Source organism: Nipponia nippon, unplaced genomic scaffold, assembly GCF_047370975.1.
Source record: "Nipponia nippon isolate SJK-2023a ecotype South Korea unplaced genomic scaffold, ASM4737097v1 scaffold_7, whole genome shotgun sequence".
Lineage (NCBI taxonomy): Eukaryota > Metazoa > Chordata > Aves > Pelecaniformes > Threskiornithidae > Nipponia > Nipponia nippon.
Genome location: NW_028262391.1, coordinates 15,559,671 through 15,583,064, shown reverse-complemented (window position 1 = coordinate 15,583,064; position 23,394 = coordinate 15,559,671). Strand labels below are relative to the sequence as shown.

Sequence of the window (23,394 nt, the reverse complement as noted above, 5' to 3'; positions counted from 1 at the left end):
ATGAGTAACTTGCTACATTTGTTTCAAAGCCTTCAGAAATAGGTTGCAAAGGACTGAGACTTTGCTGAGCGTAGATGCAATTACTCAGGTAACTGCTTGTGTACGACTTGCTTCCTTTCCCATTGCTCAATATATACAGCACCAAGAACAAAACAGTATCTGCTTTGGATGGGAAAAGGCAATGGCACCTGAGCCTAGGATTTTAGCAGGTAAGCCAGTCAGGTCCTACAACATTTTAAACCAAGTTTAACCCAAGCACCAGCACTACTGAAGTCTTACCTGCTCTACTAAAATGTTCTGGCCCTGCCAAGAGGCTACTGCTGGCCCTTGTTCAATCCAGAGATGAGCTGGTTCGGGGAACTCAAAAATCAATTTATTTTAAAAAATGCAATCCTTTTACCCACATTCCGTACTTGAAACGTTATGCTTTATCAGTATATGATAACTGATGTAGGAGTTAGTTGGCCCATTAATGAGGTGCACCTGGCCACAGTTTCCTGGTGAAGCCACCTATTTTCTTAACTGCTTCATGCTCTTTTATATTTCCACTTCCTTTTAGCCTCCTTTATGTTTAATTCTATATGGATAAATTAACGAAGAATATTCAGTTCATTTGCTTTGATGCATTTGCTCTCCTGGTTGCCATGGAAAATATTCTATAACAAAATGGTACTGGATATAGAAATAAGATTTCTTAATGCAAGCTGAGAACACAACTAAAGTAAGCTGAAGGAAATAAGCTGGAAATCTGTCAAAGCTTAAGTAAAGGGAGACTATAAATTTGAACTCAAGAACTGAACAAGGGAGAATATCAAGACTACTGTCACAAGAAACACAAACTGAATTAAGCAAGTTAAGACTTCACATACGCTGACTTAAAGAACAAATGTGTGGTATTGCTGAAGGATTATCATCTGAGAGGCAGGACAGAAAGCAAGTAATAGCACCACTCTTCAAAGTTCATACAGGGTTCTCAGAGCTAGTACACCTTTTTGAGCTATATTACATTAATCAATCTAAATTAAGCTTTATTTTTAATATATTTGGCACAAAATATCAATTTGTTAAGTTCAAAATGCAAATACAGAAATACTAAGTCTACAGAAAAACACACTAGCGATACCATGAAAAAGATGATTACCTGACATATAGGGATCTCTTCTGGCTGGTTCGCAAAGATCCAGATCCTGAACTAATGCTACTGTTCATCATCTGTTCCCGTAAATCATGTATTTTAGCTTCAAAACGACTGTATTCTGTAAGAAAGGGAGGCACCGCAATTAATTTCCTCTGAACTTCAGCAGTTACTCACAAAAATGCTGAAAAATCTCAGAGAATAAGCATTTGCTACAGCTTTTTTAATACAAGAAAAACTCTCAAACTCCAACATTTTTATTAAGCACTATGTTTTGTAATTAAAAGGTACGTGAAGTTTTACATTTATCAATATTAACCAAAATAAAATTTAAAATAATTGTGATTAGGCAAAGCAAATAAACAAGAGCAAATATCGATTATACTTAAAAATTTCATGTTTTTAATCTACAGTTCACAGTAACTATTTTTTCCTAATTAGAACAAGCATTTCTACTAACAATTATCATTTTTATAGATATAAAAAGACTGACACAGACAAGTTTTAACCCATGACAAAAAGAAAACTTCAGAACATATATCTGAAATACATATGCTTATAATCAAGAACTATATATTTTAAATCTTAAATGTTAAGAAATGGGAAAGAAAAGTGTCTGAAAAACCAATATGGAACAGAGACTTTAAAATTACTAGACTTGAATTAGATAAAGAATTTAACGCTACAAGGTGGGAAATATACAAAACATTTTCTGACTAAGACAATGTTCTCATGGGAGCTCAAGAAAGAAAAAAAAAAAAATCCAGAATTCTGGCATGAATCTCGATCCACTTATAAACAGCATTAGAGATTCAAACTCCCTCTATAGAATTATGTACAATGTTAATCCTGGAAAAACGGATTGTGTTCCTCAGCAGCACTGTGTACTAATAAAACTAAGCTAAATGCATTTGATTTTAGATACAAAGGCAGGCAGTAAAATAGTAATAGCTTCTTCAGGACAAACATTTCCTGAAGTGAGGTACTTACATGCCGTCAGCATAAAATATGAACTCAAAACAAGTAAGTTTTTCCTTCAGTTGAAAACTTTAGACTTCAGGATCAACAGACCCACTTGTAAAACCTTTCTAGTTAAAGGAAACATTCTGCAGCCACCACCTTTGCCAGGAGACCACGTGATGCCAGATTATAACAAGTCAACGCTGGGAGAGCCAGGGTGTGTGCAGCAAGCAGCTGCTGCACCGGGTAATGCGCTGCTCTTCCTAGCTGCACCCTCATTCCCCGCGGGCATCAAGTTTACTCAGCAAATGCAAGACTGATAAAGAGGGCTCTGAAATGCAAAAATCTTGAGGAAATCTCTAAACTAAGGTTCCTTCAACAGTGATCTAAATACCATGAACGATTTATCATATTACATTCTGCAGCACTTTCTCCCCACACACTCATCAGACAGGGAGCGCCAAGGCTTACAGACTAACCAGAGAAGAAAAAAAAAAAATTAAGTTACAGAAGAATATTCTGTGAACCAGTTTCTGGTATATCACTTCATTCATCAAGGTAACTATAAATCTGATGCTTTAGCAATAGCAACTATAATTAACCCTATCCAGATTATGACAATATGAACAAGCTCCTAAATAATCCTGACTTGTCCTTTAAAACCAAAAGCTAATATATTTTAAGATAATATCTCAGTTTTTAAAACAGCATCAAGTGCCGTTTTACAAATAAAGTCCAGATCAAATAATTTACCAGCACTAAATCAGACTGATGAGGTTGTTTGACGAGAAACAAAAACATTATTTCTACCACTACCAATGCTATCACTAGCAGCAAAAGAATTTAAGATGACAGGATGGTAACCCAAGAGAAATGTGAAAAAAAAGACATTTTTTAAAAAGCAATATCCCTCAGGGGAAGGACCCAGATGCAGAGAGAGGACAGTCTGCTCCTGCTGTGCTACTGCTGCACTGCATGGCCTTGGGCAAGTCACCTCATTTTACTCATTTATTCCTGAGAATAGGTCTTTTAAGCCTCTCACCTGTTTCTTGGGTGCTCTGGAAGATTAAAGCTCTAAATTTCAAACATACTACAAGAACGGTAGCTGAGATTTCTGACATAAGAGATTTTTCTGTGCCCTCTCTGTGAAAGGAAAGTAAGCATGGAAAAGACCAGATAATCCAAGCATTTTCTACTGAAAATATCTGCAGTTCTTTGCAATAGCTACTGAACAAGACTAAAAATTTCTGTTAAGAAAGTATGATGTGTCATCTGTTGGAAGAATCAGATTTCCTCCTATGTAGCATGTAGTATGTAAGAGAGTTAACAGGGGAGGCTATTCCTTACTATTGCATAACTCTATATCATCTTCAGGTTACTCGTCTTGCAGTTTTCTGCAGTTAATTTAATTTTTCTCATCAGAACTCCTGGGAAGTAAGTGCTGAATGAGTGACAGGGACATCTGTAGGAGTAAGAAGGAGAATAATTTCTACATAGAGGCTCCTGCCATACCAATAAAGAAAAAAAAAAAGGAAACTAATGGGCTGGGACTGTGAAGGCTCTATGTTCAAAAAGAAGGGGTGCCAAGAGATGTCATATTTAGGAAAAGCTTAAACACTCTGTGCAGATGGAATCTGGTGAGCTCCTTTGATGTAGAGCAAGCTAAAAATTTGAGTTATATTCCTCTTACAGAAGGTTTTGCAAGGAACAGGATGGATAGAAATCTCAAAATCATTGGGTCTGGAGCTGAAAAGTAGACAGGATTTTTGTTTTGAAAAAAGAAAGCTTGGTATTAGATACGGTGTTACTGAAACTAATGCTGGAGACAGAAAATAAGACAACAGCAGGACTCTTGATAGCATCAGAAAAGCAGTATCAGTTTGGTACCCAAAGGATCAGCAGCCATCCCCTGTTGACTAATTAGGCTTGGCTCAACTTTGGCATTATAAAGCAAAGTGTGAGCTCTGCTAATCTGTCTAGGAGTGGTTATATTTCTATCTCTATGATTAAGAAGAGTTGGATATCAACTGTCTTTTGCACCTTCAATCTCTTATTAAACTGAAGAAAGCCGATGCCATCTGGTAAGTTTATGAAATGTAGAAAAGTAGTTGGAGGGTAGGAGTCAGAAGACTGGCCACAGCTGCTCCATCTTACATGTTCTACAAGAGGGGAACATCAATAGCCAACAGCTGGGAGCGAGACTGGAGACTCATACCTGAGGTGTGCGTGCATCAAATGCGATCCACACAAAGGGCAATTTTATTTGATTACAGAAGCACCAGAAAACTACCTATACACCTCTATGTTTTTAATCAATCCCTGCAGTAATACCTTACTACTTATTAAACGCAAAAAAAAAAAAAGCAATTACAGAGAAGTAGCATCAAATTTACACTAATGAAAGACTTCATATAATGGGTATACCAGACATGAGTTTGTAAGAAACCCTTTAGCTAAAGTAACATAAAAGCAGAAGTACTGGATAAAACCAAAAGCACAATCTTAGCTTACCACTTGTCTCTCACACTGACAAGAAAGCATTTAGGGATGAGAACTAGGCAAGCATAGAGCAATACCTTCCCTTCAAGTGCTCTCCCATCCTCTAGTATTTTCAATGTTTACAGAATGTCATTGTATGTTTAAATTATCTATTTCATTCAGCTTATCGTCACAAAATTCTCCCAAATGCTAGAGAACTGTTTTCCTTACAATTCCATTCTTTCTTATGGGGTATGCATAATATTACATATATGGTGTATGACAAAATTGATCATATTTTTTTCCCCTAAATCATAGCAAACAGCACAAAAAACTTCCACATGGCTAAGTGTGACAAAGCCACACAATGCACATATAGATATAAAACTTTTTAAAGTTTTATTTTGCCACTTCAACATTGCAGAAATTTGGAGCTGGAGCAGGCACAGTGAACAAGATAAAAAGGACACTCTGCTTTCTTGGTTAAGAGGAAATGAAGAGCTTGGCTGAGAAGGAATGTAATTGATCTCTGGTCAAATGTGATCGGGGTAACCAAACAGAAAGGACATAAGCTATTTAAATGAAAAAGCAAAACTGACTTTAACCCAAATGGAGTAGGCTGGTCATAGGAACTCCATCTACAAATATGCTTCCAACTTCCACAGCCACCAAAACACTGAGATTCTGAAATAGTATTTTAGTAAGAACTATGGTGGCACAAGAAACACCACCCCCCTTCCTCCCTGCCCCCCCCCCCCCCCCCCCATGAAATTAAAAGACAAAAGAAAACCACACAATCCAAACCCTCAATCCTTGCAGGCAAGAATTTGACCAGGATCTGAAACCTGATGTATACGCAACAGCAGTGAATGGGACTTAACTCAGAATCTCTTCTCGTGTTCTGACTTTTAGGAAAGCTGCTGATGCTATACATCAAATTAGAGGGTAACAGGCAGCAAGACTAACATGAAATGCAATAAAATAAGAACATAAGAATAACCTCTTGGCTAGAATTTTCTCAAAGTTTCCAGTAAGTTTAGGGGCACGGGGGGAGTGGTACCTATAACAGAGCTAGAGGAAGCACAAGCATCTGCTGCTTCAATTCATGGCATTTATCCAACAGTACCCCACCATCACCAAAGAAAAAAACCCAAAGCCTACTCTGGTTTACACATAATCAGTTGTTAAGAACATTGGATGGATACATCTGGGCTCAAGTTTAAACTTCAAAATTACACTGGATAAACAGATGGTGCAAAACTAGAATAAATCTGCTCTATTCAATGTCTGCACGTACTGCACAGCAATGAACAAAAAGGAGTGGGGGCAGAGGGGGGAAGATTAGGAAATCCTGGAAGAGTCCTCTGCTCCTGAGCTCCTAAACTGATTTTACCTAGAAAACCGTTAACGTTTTCAATGTCAATGTTTAATTTAACAGAAATCAAAACTTCAGAGAAAGGGTCTGAGCAGTGAAACTCTCCTGGACTGCCTATCTGGTGGGCAACAAGCGGACAGTGATAAACACAGATACATGGTGAATAGTCTATACAGTCAGGGGAAGAGGAGAAAAAAAAAAGAGGCTGCAATGAAAATTAATTTGGTCTGGAACACATGTTCTAGCAAATAGGGCAAAAGAACAGAAGACTACGACAAGGGATGGAAAATTCAGCAAACAGCACAGAAGGAAAAGCAACTCATGGAAGCATGGATGTGCGTACAGGGAACAGATGGCAGCACAGCACTGAGAAGCAGAGATTCTTACATATATTGAACCCAAGAAGAGCTGAAAAAGTTCACTTTAATTAAAAAAGTATGCCCCTTGCTTCCCTCTTCCCATCTGTCTGTGGAAAGCCCTCCTTTAGCAGGATCCATTGGATCTGTCAAAGCAGTACTCTTGTGCTGACAATTTTATATAACTACTGATTTACATTCTTTTCTCCACTCTCAGAATATTCAATTTTCCTTTTCATGGTGCATCCAAAGTTAGGATGGCCACCATCACACTGATCTTGTGTTGACCTTCCGTTTGTTTTCAATTCCAAGCTTGTGAGGCAGGATTGCAACAGCATATAGATGACTGAAGTTGTATTTATGAGTTCTAGGCATGTACTACTACCATCCCTTGATTATCTATACCGGTATTTGATAAATTCACGGGTACCATTCATGTTTTGCACATCTTTTCTTGTTACAGACTGTAGTATAAATTTCAGTTGGTAGAGGAGGTTGTGGAGTATAGCATGTTTAGTACAACCACTCAAAAACACTAGCAAAGAGGTTACCTATTAAAATGTAACCATTATTGGACCACAATAAAGACATCATAAACCTCTTCTGAGGAGATATTACTTTGCTTCAATGCCTGTCGTTTTATATTAACTTGACCTGAGAGAGACCAGAATGCATTCCACATGCTATTGGTGGCTTTCATGCACTGTAATGTGTAATGAGCTTGTACCTCATTAATCACCTGAAAGACTAGGCCATGGAATTTCAGAACAGATTAGAAAAATTGCACTTAGTTAAGAACACCTCCCGCAGAGCCTGCAAAACTCAGAAAGAGACTAGGTCCAGTCACTGCTGAAGTTAAGCCACCAAAAATGTTGTTGAAGCTTTACCACACATTCACAACTTGCAAAAGGCTAAACTGTTCTTAAAGAAAGACAAACAATTTTATTTACTATATTAAAGAGGAGTGAGGCTTTAAAGGATTAAAACATGTGTAAGCCGCCTTACAGCATCTATCAGGACTATATATAGCAGAACCCTTCTTCTAATCTCAATGGGCCCCATTTTAAAGATACTTTAACTGACTAATCTGGATTATTTGCAAATGAGTAGAACCAGGTTCAAAACAAGCAGGAACAAAAGTTTGGAAGACTAAAGACCACATACCCCAAAATAGGGTAAACTTTTTTTTTTTAATTATTTTTTTAATAATCTTTCATTTTACGAAATTGGTATGTACTGATCTTTTAAACCACCCTTGGTTAAGACAATCCATGTTCTCAGCTAGAAAGCACGGGAAGCTCATCCTCTTTGATACAAAACAAATACTGAAAACTAAGTTTTGCAAAAGCATTGGCTTTGTGCTCCTCCAGCTGGACTTTTTACAAACAGAAGATTTACAATATATTTCAAGACAAATGCTCAGAAAATAATCTTAGCTTATACACATGAAAGTGCTACCATTTCCCAGAGCTTAGTTATTCTGTTTTAAATTCCACTAGAAAACAATGCATAGATGAAGCGACACAAACACAAAAATTGGCCAAATATTGGTCATTGAAAGGTAAGCTCTAACAAAGTTCCCCATCCTTTTTTTTTTTCCCCTCCCATCCTTTTTTTTTTTTCTTTTTTTTTTTGACTCATTTGTTTTAAAGACAAGCAAGGATGAAAAATACAAAGCTGTCATACTTAGATCTTATTTTCAGTAGATGAATAAATTCCTTCAAAACAAACAAACAAAAATCCCCCAGGAAAATCCACCTAAAAATCTGGCTAACAAAGTATGAGGCGTTTTGATTGAACTATGAATCTTGAACACATTTTACCATGGAGATTCACTTACTTCCTTTAATAAAGTTGAAAGAAACATGTGTAAACTACCTATATGAACAATGTGAGTTCAGAAGCAGAGGTCTTACAAAAAATACCTTAAAATCTTCTCTTGAGGTTTTCGCTCCACCTTCTCCTCATCTTACACTGATCCACCCAGTCATCTAAGAACATGGAGCTAATCTGATCACGTAATCATCTTGCTCCTCTTTCAGAAAAGAAGTGGATATATAGAGATGGATTCGATCAACTGAATTACAAAGACCAATGTAGATTCTAAATTCTAAGTAACAGGCAGCTGATAACTCACATGAAAAAAGACTGCTGTCCTAGTTAAAATTATAATTTTTTTTTTCTCTCAGTATGTCAAGTGGATCCTTGAGAAAAAATGTTTAATCCACAAAATTATTTTCTATCCAATTTCAACCAGATATATTTTTAATGTATTTCTTTGGCTATTCTTCTTAATTTTAAACACTTACATGCACTTAAGCTATAATACAGTTACAGTAGCCTACTGGCACCTCATACCTTTTCAAAATGGCAAAATCTAACCTTCCAGAAATTCTGAATTTTGAAGTAACGCTATTATTATGTCATCCTCAAAACACATAAGAATGTTTCAGATGACCTTTTAATTTGAATGGACATAACAATGGAAATGTCAATGCGAAATGAGGGGAGAGCCCTCCAAGGACTCTACACCTCTGGAAAGTACTATGCTTCCCCCTTGCTGCTCTTCTCTTACCGTGGACTCTTCCTCTGCAGCATCCAGCCCCAGCAGGTTCAAACACAGTGATCTCTGCAACTAGGGAGATATTGTGTGTGTGTGTGTGTGTGTGTGTGTGCGCGCGCGCGTGTGCGTGTGTGTGTGCGTACCACAAAAGTATGTAGAAGTACAACCAAATAGGTGACGCAGCATTTTACAACAATAACTCGTAGGCAAGTTGCAAGGTAAAGCATGGACTCACAAGGAGAAAGCAGAAGTCAACTGACTACAATTGTGGTACTGCAGAAGTGGTGCCTGATGCATGAGTCACTCTTGTAAAAGGGAGAATACCTTCACATTCCCTATTTGGCTTTTAGCTATCCCAAAGAGTACTGGCAAGTTGCTGAAATTTGGTTCAGTATAGTAGGAAAATTTTGTAAGGCATCTCTCAGATTTACAGAACACTGCTGGAAACTAAATGAATGCCCAGAAGGATATTTTAAGGAATGAGATTACATCTGGTTTTACCCGATTCTGTAACCAAGGAACATTTTGGAGATTTAAGGGAAAAAAAGTCAGCAGTTATGTAATTTGAGCCCAGATAATAATAATAAAAGCAGTATCGTTCAGCCATATTAGCCTTGCCCAAGTCCAGTCACTAGCGTTTGATAAACCATGTTGTCTAATTGGATTTGAAGAGATAGATATGGAAAATTCAATCTTTTCCATGATAGGGCTTTTCCAAAGATTAATTTTTCTACAGCCTACTCAGGCTTTTCTGTGAGAGAACTGCTTGCAAAAATCCTCTTTTCCCCAGAAATCTGAGGAGAAAGACAAATGGGGACTTTCTGATAGAGCTAATGTGGTAGGATGTAAAAACATAGATTAGCATTCCCCACCACATCTATGAACATATAAACTGTCATAAAGAATTACAGGGAGTGAAGTGAGCTGGTCCCAAGTGTCTTCCAAATGCTCCTATCATACCGAATCTATTTACACAGCTATAATGAGCCCTGATGGATGTCTAGAATCTCCTTGATCTGTCCTAGCTGTCAGCATCTTTTACAAAATCCTACTGGATTTATAAATATAAATAAAACACAGGTGCAATACAAGCACTTATAACTGATGCTCTTCATCTTTACGAAGACATTTGAGAAACACCAATGATGAACGACATTTTTATGAACTCTTCATTTTAATACATGTTAACCTTTTTCTTGAATGGCACAAACAAAAAGTGGAGATAATTATATATACATATATATATAGATATAAAATTTCCCAACTTAAATCATCAAGTGAGGGGAAAAGACGACCATCCATTAGGGAATCTGAAGGTGATCAAAGAACATACGCACTTTTATCAAGTACCCTCAATCACATGGATGATATTTTCTATTTGAAAAGTCAAATCTCAAAACAGACTGCTTTCCTATCATAATAAACAAACAGTAACCTTTAAGGAAATACTCTCTTTACTAATCTCTAAGATATGAACAGTGAGTATCTGATCTAACCTACCTCCCACATCAGACCTGAAAGAAGATGACAGCTGGAGTTCCATTCAACCTCTTTTACGAGGAGTAAGGAAAAGGCAAGCAGAGATGTCAAAGTCAGACATCAGTAACCTGAGCACTCTGAGGTACGTTGCCCATGTTGTTAATTCATACTTTGTCTCCAAACCACAAAGGATCTTAATCTCTAGTTACACTTTTCCTTCATGATATACTTCAAAAGGGTAGAGTAAGCCCTAACATGCTTCCAACACCTTCACTCCAAATGGAGATTTTAAGCACTATTTCAGAAAGACAGACGGTGATGCAGACCAAACACCTTGGGGGGGGGGGGGGGGGGGGGGGAAATCCTTTCTTTGAATAACGTGTCAGATGTCTGCCCATAATCTAGGATAATTCAAGTAACAGCTCCCACATGCATCCTCTCAAATGGGCCCTATAATTCTTTGAGAATTGCACTCTCAATACAGCTCAACTGCATGCAGTCTTATTCTGAATGCTTCAGTAGTCGCAAAGGAATGAGTACAGCTCTAGGTTTGAAGTCGACAAGTGACAGTCGTTGAGAAATTTGTAAAAGGCAGCGTATGTTGCTCTGGGCAAATCTCTGCGCAATGACTCAAAATCCCATCAGTCAGTCAAGCACCTCAATACATGTTTCAAGAAAGTAAGTTATCTACTTGGACAAGTGATAATGAAGAAAGCTGTTACTTCCAATGCAGAAAGAGCAGGAACCATCCAAAATACTGAGTTCTCTTATTCTAAAAGGAAAAGGGAGTTCTGACTTTCAAAGTATGAAGGGATTCTTTTCTTTTTAAAGCCTGAATCCCAGACAGAGAGGACTGAAACACTGTTGCTTTTCCATACAGTCTGGATACATTTTTCGGCAAAGACAAAAAAAAAGTGCTTATGTCCTGGGATATGTGCTACCGGAGAAACATCTGTTCTGCTACTAGGAGCCACATCTCAACATATCTTACTGGCAGAAGAAATAGTGACCAAGAATGCCCTCTTTGAACAAAAAAGTGGCCAGATGCTCAAAAGGACAACTTATGGGCAAATAAAAGCACAAGTTTTATTTCTCACGAAGGTGAGGGATCCCTATGCAGGGAGCAAGAAGGTATAACAATTTGACCCACCTGTTACAACACTGAAGAGCTAAGCAGAGGACAGGCCAAATGTGTATCAACAGAAATATTTGACAATTCTAACACAAAGGCAAAGCAAGTATTCCAGAACCAATGCTGACCTTACTATTCTTTCTAAAAAGAAGTCTCAGAGCAAGCACTCCTAGAAAACGAATCCTGGTACAGAGCAATCTACAGATTCAACATGTGAACAGGATGCACACCTCAAGACAATACAGGCACTGACAACATGGGCTGGCTGCAGGGAACTAGACCAAGAACTAGACACAAACAAATCAGTTGGCCTTATTACTGACAGAGTTCCTGGGTCAGTGGAGATACATGATGTTGATGCAGGTGGAAGGGGAGGGGAATGTGAAAGCTAATGTTTCAAAGACTTGGGGAGGCCAGGATAAGAGAAACGTGACAGAAGAGAAGAAATAAAGAATGAAAAGTGTGCTGCAATCAGCTACCTAAAAATTTCAGACGAAGGCAGCAGTCCTGCTCAATGTCCAGTTCTGATAAACACCTACACTTACCCTTTGTCAGTGCTGTTAAAGGAAAGGTTTAAGCAGACAAGTCACTGAAGGGAAGATTTAGTGATGGGCCATCCAATTTAGCAAAATCGGAGAAAGCTGTTGATCATCACAGTTCATCTTAAGACATTAAAAAAATCTCTTATTATAAACAATAATATATGGGTTTACAGACTCAAGGTAAGCATATAATTTTAGACTCTTGAATTTTTTGAAGTCTCAAATAGACAAAGGCATTTGAAATGTGCTGTAGAAATACAAGAGGACAAATATGTGTATTGTGATGAGGCAGCATTATTTGGCTTCTGCAGAACACACAAGGATGGTTACTCAGCATCAGCTGCAGTCTAATCTGGACCAGAAGAAATTGCTGGGTAAACAGAAATACCAGCTCAGTACAAAACAGAGGAATGAAAACCTGATGGTCTCCTTAGGTCATCTGAATCAACGCAACAGAAAAAGAATTAGTCTTTTATTCTCCTACCACTAAGGAAAATAAAACCACCATATTAAAGAGTGAAGACAATTGTGAAATACAAAAATAACAATGTGGTATTTCTACCAAGTTCTGAATGTATGAGGCAACCCTTACCTTCTGGACGATACTGAGCTACGATAGTTACTGCTTGGCCTGCGTTCTTCAGGGCTGCTGCTGCCTGTTCATGGGTTGCTGCTTTTAGATCTACTCCATTTACCTACAAATAATACAAAAAAGCTCTTTATCAAAATAAATGTTTGTGTTCACCATCACAGAACACAGTTTCCATACGATGTGAGTTTTCCCTGTTTCCAACATTATAAGCTAGTTAATACAAAGATTACTGATCCTTAATGAAAACCAAAATCAACAAATCCTCTCTCACATATACCCCTCTTCAGAAATACTGTAATCGTCATAGCATATCACTTAATGAATTTGTATTCGCTAGGTCAATTTTCTTGTTAAGACCTTTTTCTTTTTTTTTTAAGGAGACACAGAGAATGTTACTTTCTCTGATGGTTCACCTCACCTTTCTACAACAGGGCTTCAGGGACCTCCTTAGCCAAAGCATGCCTACAGACCATTATGTTTAAGATCCAGTGACAGACCACACCCTCCATAAAATTGTCTAGCCTTGTTTTCAATGCAGCAGATTTTAAAATAGTGTCAGAAAAAAATGAAGCAGAAATGTGTGTTACATTTTAGACCAAAAGTATTTTTCATAGTTCAAACTAAAATAAAGGTGCACTTTAATATCAGCATTTTAATAACAGCAGAGCCAAGGTTATTTTTTCCTCTTAAATACCTACCAAATTACAACAGAATTGTCCAAAGAAATGACTCTCCATAAATTAAGTCATTTCACAAAGAAACACACAAACTCTTTATGACCTTCAGTACTAATATAGAAAAAGCCCTCAGACAGGTATGAGATGGATCTGTTTAAGACTAATGGGAAGTTTAGTAGTTACTCCAGGAAGTAAAGCACCCCATTTTAGACACTACTGCCAATCGCTTCCATCTCAGTAGAAGGCTTATTTCTGAAGCCTGCATTCTTTCAATTTAGGCACACACCCCCCTCAACTACCAGACTAGGAGAAGTTAATGTCTTCACTTAAAAAAAGATCTCTGAGACAGGAAAGTGCTATTTTAATCAGGTTACAGATGAGAAACTGAGGCAGACTAAAGTCCTCAAAGATACTTCGGAAGTATACTGGCATCTGTTCCATTGTCTCAAATTTAGCTCAGTTAATGATATTCTTTGTCCATAAATCATATTAACTGGCACTAATATCCAGGGAGGGGAAAACCTTTGTTGTTTAAATAAAAGAAGCAAGGAATCCTACAGAAATTATACGATCTCCTTTCCTAAGCTCTCCGCTCAGGTCAGCGGGCCCTCCTGCAAGTATGAAAGAAATGAAAATTCCTTCTCCATCTTCTCCTCCAACAATGTTGAAACCAAGACCTGTTGATCCTCGATGCAGGACGACCTTTCTAGGCTCCCTGAAGGAAAGAAAGGAATACAAAATCTTGGTCACTAGCCATGAGTAAAAGTAAAATAAACAATTAGAAAAAGCTAAGTTTTCTGAGAGAAGCAGTGTTGAAAATTTAGGTATCAAAAGTTACACATTTCTTAAGGCAACAACATTGAGTGTCCCACCTCCCCGCCCCTGGTCCTCTCCCCCAAAGCTCAGAGTTTCAAATAACAGCTTCTATTTGTATGCTTTCAATTCTGCTTGTTGTTAGGTGAAGTGAACAATTCATAAGTATGTATGTATTCTAAATTCCTATGATGCTACAATCCTATTCAGCACTACATGTCATTACTTAACACTTCCCATATTGTTCAAGAGCCAAATAAATTTGCAATTTATTTGCAGCAACTGCAATTGAAAAAGTTCAATATAAACCAAGTTGTTGCATTCTTTTTATAGGATCCCCTCCTGGCTTGGATGACAAGAGGAAAGAAGAGATGCTGGTCAAGTTAAGATAAGGCCAATCAACTTGTAATGCAGAAACACTCCTTCCAAAAAATCTACTAACCTGCTACTTGACCCCATACAAGAGAAGCATAAATGATTTCAGAAACAGATATTTTTAATAAAGCAGAGCAACTGTGCACTGCATTTGAAAAATCACTAGAGAGCACTAAAGAACAATTAATGGACATTCTTAAGTATTTGGAGACATTAATTATTAATTTATAGAATAAACTAAGAAGCTCCATTTTTCCAAAACAAACAAAAATATCATCTAATCTGATCTTTAAAAATCAGTTCATTTTTGCACTAGCTCTTAAATCAACTTAGTGTCAAATTCTTAAATTAACCCCCTAGCAACTATTATATTCATCTTTTCAGAGTACTATTTTATTACAAATAAATGACATTGTGAAAACCTATGTATATTGCTCTGGATCATGCTAATACATTAACAAAAATGCTGCAGTTACAGAACATAAATATACAGTATCTTTTAAAACATTACTCAAAATTTCTCAACCTCTTTTTCGGATGGAGGGAGTGGAACATGGGAAGGTAATTTAAAAAAAAAAATCATCTAAAGCCTTCTCTGAATAGCTCTTGTGTTTCAGAAGAAATCTAAAAACCTCCCTTTATAGTAATTTTAAAGGAAAGCTATAAAACCCTAAGTTCAGCAATACTATCAGTGGGACAGAATCACTTTAGCTTATATGTCCACCCAACCCTAAGCTAAAAACCCTAAGCTAAAAACAACTACAAAGACATATCTGAGGCTCTCCTACCTTCCAATACACTAAAAATCATTCTCCAACTTATTATACCACTTATGTTTCCATCCTGGATAGACCCTGCCTCAGAAACTGAGCGACATTATCCATATCAGATGATGGTGTGGCACAGAATTCAGCAACAACATACTGAAAATGCAGCATATCATCCCTATACTTGCAGAACAGAAGGGTAACAAAATTAGAAGAGCTTCCCTTTATCGGCGATGATGAACAAAAGATTAATGCAATCTACTGAATCAGTGAAGGAATGAATAGTCTGTTAATGGGAAAGGATTAAGAGCTCTCTAGCCTTTCTGGATTTACTAATCCATCAAAACAAACCCTTGTCTCTAGGAGGGAAAAAAAAAAAAAAAAAAAAAAAAAGCATTGCTGGCTTTAAAACAAGAAATAATCTCTGGTCTGCTCATACTACCATCCTAAAAAGCTCAGTCAACTCATGGAGCATTTTGGCAGGACATTCTGATTTTAATACTATTCCTGGACTGATAAATCATGTGTATATGTGTGTGTGTGTATTTTTATATATATACATAAATAAATCTAGTTTTTTCCTTATAGCAATGTTTACAAGTGTTAAGAAACTGATGATTTGCATTTATTTGTTGAAATAAAATCTAGTATTCACTAGTATTTTGCCCACAAACACATCCTATGAGCTTCCCTGGTTAACTAATTTAACATGTAGCTTTGGTTATTCATTACCTGGTAATCTCATCATCTCCAAGCATTCCCTTGGGAATTGGTGAATATCGTCCTGGTGATGCTGGGGGCAAGGACTGTCCCAAGTAGGCAGATGGAGTGATATGGTTATCCACTGGCTGAGAATAAGCTTCAAAGAGGAAAAAAATAAAATAAAATAAGCATTAAGACAATAAGGAAAAAGCTGGAGGAACTGAAACAAAGTATTATAAAGAATGACCTATTCTAAAAACAAAATAACAGTTGAAATGATACATTAATAAATATCATAGTTCTAAAATACTGTGTCACATCTAGACATTCCCCAGTCTCCTCACACTTTAAGTCAGTAGGCAAATTTTTCAGTTTGGTTGCATCTCAAAAAAACCCTTTTTCAGAAACAGATACTGGATAGCTGAAGCTCATGAGGACAGTCGGGAGATTTATCCGTTTTTAAAGTTGTCTTCAACTTGACTGAAATCAATTAAGAATTTCAGTTTCTTAAAAATAAGCATGTTGGAGCAACAGTGAAAAATACAACATTTCAATGTTACGGTTCTTCCAAAACTGTCAACCTGCCTACCGCTTCCTTTTCAGTGCTTTGATGCGGCATCCTAGCACCTCCAGAATACTCCAGGCCATTCTGATTACCAGGTCTGAACAGGGAGGGACGTTACATTTCTTAGACGCTGAACAAAACCATCTTTAATAGCACAGGTGCTGGTAGCGATGCTAGTATGCGCTCAGCCAACAGCACACAGGTAGGATTATTCCACCTCCTACTCTTCAAGGCAAGAGGCATCAATTTACTGAAAGGAATAAACAAGCTAGTGCAAAAAATGTCAACTGTACTGCAAGGGTCAGTTGCCTTATTCACAGCTTCATTGATTAAAACCAGAAAGAAGTATTAAAAGGATAGTCTAACCTCTGGCGTAACAGGCCACAAATCCTGCGCATAAAGTGCATGTGTTTTACCTGAATCGCCACACACATACTAACAAAATTCAGCATCTTAATGATTTCAATCAATAGGAAATATTGTACAATTGCAGGAGAGTTCTTCCAATAAATAATTAAAAGGGTACATTATATTTCTAAGTTAGGCACATCAATTTTAAGTGTCCATTCACCAGACACAGTCATACCCAGTGTCTCCTATTACAAAGCATATTATACAATTGAAGATCTTTTTCCTGGTGTAGATGCTGCACGCTTTGATCCTTAAACATGGAGGGTGGGGACACTTCACAGATTCAACATTATTAAGTTGCCAGACCCTCTTCACTGTTATTCGCTTGCTGCACCTGATGTGGTGCCTGACCTTTGAGGATTTACACTAAAACCAAAGCTTTTTAACTGAATAGACGTGACACAGATTGCAGAAGCGACCTGTATATTCTCCTTTTTTTGTTTTTCTTTTTAAACTACTGGCAGAACATTTGGATCAAGCAAACAAACAAATCAAACGAACTTCATCAAGAGTATTTTTATATGAGATATGTGCTACGTAGCCAGCTTTCAAACCACCCAATCCACGCTGGATTGATCCTATGTTATTTTAGATTCCTAGTAAACCTGTGTGCAGTACATTCCATGCATGGAGACTTTATCACATCAACATCATCTCACCCTCATCAATGGTCTAATAAAAGAGGTACCGAGCCAGATAGGGAAGCACCTATAGTATCTTAATGCCTGGCATATAGCATCTGGTGTCATATCTGATTAGCCAGATTGCTTCTTATTCTTTAAAGCTTTGCCACAGTACTGGAGTTCTTTCCATTTTCTAGAATATGTTTTGGCAAGCATTAAAATCCACTATTAACAGCTTAGGTAGTTTAAAAGCACTAGCTGATAAAGTACTTCAGTGTGTTATTTGGACACGCCAGCCCTTAGTGAGCTGCATGCTCTAGTCTGGGACTGTGCAGAACTTTTGCAAATTGCAACTCTGGATTCACAAACGGTTTCAGCAAAAATCAGAATCTGAGTGCAAGAGGTCCCCTTCTACAACACAGACAAAAAGAAGCTTCCTCAAGTTAGGTTCATGAGGTCTACAGCAAAGAGAACGCTGCTTTTGCTAAAAGCAAGTGATCAACAAAAGCATTCATATTTGAGTTGTTCGAGACACATGACTCCTAAAACCATTTTTTAGAACAGCTGTAACACGTGTACATTGCACCTTCATCCTTCTGCTCCCTGCCAGGATTCAAAGACTATAGATCCCACTGCTTAATTCCTCCTGTCTGCCCCAGCACTACGTGTACCTTCCAGGCACTGGTAACAGATTTGGACAGTTTACTGTCATTTTCAAAACTTGGTTTTTGGCCACACTGGAGTTTTGGCAACAGATCTTCACAATGATTACCAAACCGTACAGCAATATTTACTTCTTAATGGAAAACAATGTATGTATTTTAATACAAAAGTGTATTTCCATGTCACTGTACAGACTTTTAGTTTAAAGCAAGTGATACTTTAACAAATGACTACTGTATGTAAATATAGTTATTTTGGTTTTCCTCAGAAACGTTTACAGCTGAAGCACAGAAAAATGGAATGCAGACTTTATGAGCTCTTTTCCAATTAGTGGAAAACGGGTTTTGATTAAAAAACACTAAACAATTGTATCAGAGTAGAGTAGCTCTGTACATTCCGTTCATGCACTAAATCTTTTCATTTCACAAAATTAATTTACAATTGCTTTTAACAAGTCAGTGGCAGCTATAAAGATGCATATTTTATAGGAAGTAATAAGATTTTTCATAACAAATTCTATGTTCATTGACTTACAGTGCTTTTCATTCGATTGTTTTTAACTGCATCGTGTTCAGAAACATACATACCATCTAATACTGTCACATTTCCTTGTATTTTAAATTTCGTATCCTTTCACCATGTAACTAAAACTCAGCTATCAAGCAATGTAACAGTTTATTTCACACCTGTGGACAGTTTCACATCAGCACTGGTTACATCATTTATAAAGTTCCACACATGGTACTTGCTTAGAAAAGTCAGGTCCTTTTTCAAGGCTGGTGTTCTCAGCGCTAGGGAAGCAAAGCTACAAGGCATAAAAAAGCTCTCTATGGAGGTCCTAAAAAAAAAAAAAAAAAAAAGTGCCTGCACCTTTCCTAAAACCATTTTAGCTGGAGATTATACCTGAAGAATATTCATGAGGAACATGATAGAAATAAAAGGCAAGCCATCACTTTCTGAATCCTAAATCAAGTCTAAATTTCTCTTTCCAAGTAAATATTATTACTGATGCAACTGATAAAGGAACTGTGTTTTGGATGAACAGAAAATTACATGCCTAAAATGAACTTGCTTTGACAGGAAAAGTCACAGACTCCTAAGGAGAGATCCCATTTCCAAATCCACCCCCGTTGACATAACACAGTTCTACACAAAAAGAAAATGGAAGATTTCCTATTATTTCCTTATTATCTGCAAACTGAGGACACCAATCACAAGTACAATCTCTAAAATTAGAAATAAAATTAAAATTTTATTGTAATTTAATGTTATTACACATTCTTTTCTTCCTGTATTTATGCCATTTAAGGAATGATAAGGCATTTATGTGTCTAGTGAGGAAACTGAGTATTCCCTACGCTGCAGAATTTTATTTCTCAGTGCAGGGTGGAAATACTGTACCAATGCACACACACAAAAGACAAATACTTTAAAATGGACTAGGAGTCAAAATTGCTCCATTAATAATGTCTTCAAAGAAGGCCTGAACAGGAAGCAAGTCCTCTGTCTCTCAAAAATGGTGTAGGTACTTTTCTGACTCTGTTATTCTACAATATGCACTGTACAGGTAACGTTGGTGTTTTTAAATAGCAAGTTCTAGACCTAGACCTTCTTAGTAATATTTCAACTGAATAACTTTAAAAGCATTTATACCACCAAGTTACTGGACGGTTGTTCCAGGAACCATTTAATGACCAATATTTACATACAGATTACTGCGGCAGTTTACATTCCCTACTGACATGTGGCCTACTACAGAAGACAAATAGCTATGATTATTGAACGCACAAATTGGTTTAGCTGCTAATGGTGCTAGCCAGCTGGGTGGCATCAGTCCACAGGACCATCCCACCTGCAGTGCTGCTGTTCCTCTGTGGGTTTTTCGGTTGAATTTCCATGTTTCCTATACTGCAAGTTCTCGTCTTTCCGTATCTCAGAGACCAGATGCCACACAGGAGAAGGGTACTCAAATGGCAATGTGCTCAGAAAGAATAATCTTTCATAATTGCACTCTTCTTGAGTCAGAAAATGGAGATCACTGTAAAGCAGCTGTTTAAACTAGCAATCCACACCTCAAAGGTTAAAAGAAACCTCTCACAGAAGCAATAGAAACAGGCATAGCAATCAACTATTCCAGACTGTCACGGGCTGTGGTCAAGCTTTCATTGCTCACAGTACCAGTCTCTAGAGCTACAGCACGTAACTATGAGCTATTTTTCCCCACATTCCCTGCTAAGTGCTCTTGTCTCAGAGCCCCAATTCTTCTTTAACAAGATTCTCAACATTAATTTCCCCCACGGGCAGCCAGAAGCCGTTCACTCACTCAAATGACAGAGGTCTACTTTCAGCCCCAGGTGCACAAAGAATTATGTTGGCAGGATCTGTACTCAGTATTAATACTGCCATAAATCAATCTCAGAAACCTCTTGATGAAATGTCCCTTGATACAAAGACACTAACTCCAAAGAAATATCAAATATCAAATTATTTATTTGTCTACATGGATGCTAACTTACTTTGTCCCATCTTTTGCACCATCAAACCACCTGACAAGACCATACTATTATGTGGCTGGTACTTGTACAACAAGAGTTCTAAAAGAAAACAGATTTTGCAGAAAACCTAGATACTGAAATACGTGAACCTGGTTCTCAAACAGTTTTTCAGTATCCTTAGCTCTGTGTTTTAAATACCTATCACCAGGGAAAGTGAGGCAGCCCTATAACCAAACTAGACCAGTTCCAGAGAGAAAGTCTTGAAGACAACCAAATTCTGAATTTGGTGTTTTGTGGACCTTTGAATGAACTACCATGTTGAAAAAAGTTAGCATAATGAGCAATCTACTGCATGTTCTGCAGACAGTACAGATACCAAGCCGGTAAGTACTGTGCACTGTGCTTTTAGATGTTTCTGATAAAATGAGTGTTTAAAAAACCCACAAAAATAAAAAAACACCCAAGGGGAGTTCTGGGCAGTGAGCAGTCTACATACATACTCAGACAGTAGACAGGGTTTCTACCTTAACATCATTTGTAATGGGTATGTCCATAGGCAGCCTCTGTGCGAATTTAAGAGATTCGGTAGTGAAAGGAATAGTATGTATTACTTCCCCTTTTTGATGGGCCTGAACTCCTAAGAACCTCGATAAGAGGATTCTGACAGACAGAAATACAAAGGAAGATTGCAAATACTTGTCTCAAAACAGCTGCAGGTGAGCAGGTAGAGAAGGAAGACTGGTAACTGTTCCAACACTCACAATTCAGGTGATTCTAGAAAATACCTCTTTAATTGTCATTGGGGAAAAGCTCTTCAGAGTCCCTAACCTGAAGCTCCTGAGCCAGGTATTGCTCTGCCAAATGCAGCATCACTTTTGGAGGTCTCATCTGAGATGAGAACGAAGGTGCAAACAAACCTTGAAATGGTGGCCCTGAAAACATCAGCTTCTAAAATACTATGTACAGGAGCCACCATTTTTTGGTATGAGTTCTAATTGAGCAGCTCCTTACAGGAAGTGGAGGCTTTCTAGGTGCAAAGTTATAGTACTCCTTTAAAAAGACGCAAAAGCCTTCAAGGAGACTGGTGTCTCCCTTTGAAATTTCCATTGGAAATGTGAAAATACTGAGGAGCCCTGAAAAAGCTTTTGTTCCGCCCTGTGTTAGAAAAATAGCATCTTGCATCTTAGCCATATGCAGTTGTTTCTGATAAGTGAAAGATTTAGGAGAAGGCTAAACTGATTTCCTTGAATTAAGTCATTAAACACCTCAGGTAAGACCTTTGGGTGCACCTTTGCGTGCAGAATTCAGGCAGCAGATCCAGAGTCTCCATGCCAGCTGCAGTAACAGCCACAGCTGCACTTTGATCAACAGAGACAGACAAGCGTATGAAGCCTTGGCTTTCCTGTTGTAAGGAAAAAGAACAGACTGAAGTTTCATCAAAGGATCCAGCACTTTGCAGAAGAATGTTCTTTGGTTAACTGTTGACAAAAGTCTACCAGAAACAGTGTAAAAAACCAGACTAACTTCAGACAGAGAACTGAACACTAGAACTGCAGCTAAATGAAACCCAGAAAATCTACTCAAAAGTACAGACAGTGCTTTAGCCCACAAACCTTGTCAAAGGTCACCGAAGGACAGAAGACAGACACCTGGAATCCAAGAAATCTTTTGTGATTTTTTTTCAAAATGCTTCATCAGGAGGAGAAAGGTTCCCAGAAGCAGCTGCTGGAGCTGGAGGGGCATGACAGCCCAGGAGGTTGGCTTTTCACTTCTCAGTGGACAGAAATGCCACTTCACGCAAAGGACAGGTTACTGGCCTGCCCAGAATGCCACTGCCTCTCTCAAGTCCCGCTTACAGGGAGAGCAGCCAAATGGGAGAGAAACTTGGGAGGGAGGACAGTAATGGGATGAAACAGGACCTACATTTGTGGCCAGGTCATTTACCTCCAGAAAATGGATGTGACACTAAGTCATATATACTGGGAAATTAAGGACTCGAGGCAAGATGGCAGCGCACATCTCCATGGCAATCGTGTGGGACTACCCTTGACAGAACTTTCCTGAAGAGCCAACAGACATGGTAAGAAGGTATTCCTGAAGATACCACCATCTCTTTTATGGGTCTATGTTATGATGCAATTAACTTCAAGGAACTGAGTCTCCAGCTCATCCACCATTTGAGAGAAACTAATTTGCTGCATGAAAAGAGGGCCAACAGCATGCCCTTATGCATACTGCTAGAGCAAATATTCCTTTAAAAGTTTATATTGATACAGATAATGTGAATATAAAAACAAAATAATCACCCAAAGGAGAACACCAATTTGTAATCAAAGAGGAAATATGACTGCTGCTTTGAATAAGACGCTCAGCAGTCTGATCTCACCTACCTAAAACCAAACTACTGAACTACAGTACTGAGAATCAGCTGCGCTGAGTTTGGTGTCTGTGTTCTTAACTTTTTGAGTCTACAGACAGTCTTTTTAAGGTCAAAGTATCATTTAATGAACACTACCAAAGCACATAAAAATTTAAAATGAGAATCTACATTTATATCCAACCACTCCTCTATGGTTACCTAGTAAAGGAGTAGGTTTGTCAAATCCTACTACAGGTTCCTCCCTCCACTCACACAAACTGAACAGTTTCAGTTCAGTTTTCCTCCAAAAAGAGACAGTCAGGCCTCTAGAT

General features: G+C 37.9%; 1 protein-coding gene across 20 annotated transcripts in view; it reads right to left on the bottom strand.

Moving 5' to 3' along the window:
• Nucleotides 1-23,394, bottom strand: part of DLG1 (discs large MAGUK scaffold protein 1) — a 167,231-nt gene that overhangs the window by 30,476 nt on the left and 113,361 nt on the right. For 19 of the 20 annotated variants that reach the window (XM_087740989.1, XM_087740972.1, XM_087740974.1 and 16 more), the window contains 4 exons: nucleotides 15,977-16,103; nucleotides 13,848-14,004; nucleotides 12,613-12,715; nucleotides 1,142-1,256 (listed from right to left, as the gene is read on the bottom strand). In XM_087740989.1, the coding sequence (XP_087597115.1) occupies nucleotides 1,142-1,256; nucleotides 12,613-12,715; nucleotides 13,848-14,004; nucleotides 15,977-16,103 (502 nt within the window). Of the gene's footprint in view, nucleotides 1-1,141; nucleotides 1,257-2,125; nucleotides 2,246-12,612; nucleotides 12,716-13,847; nucleotides 14,005-15,976; nucleotides 16,104-23,394 lie in introns of those variants that run through there. The other variant, XM_087740988.1, reaches the window with a different exon arrangement.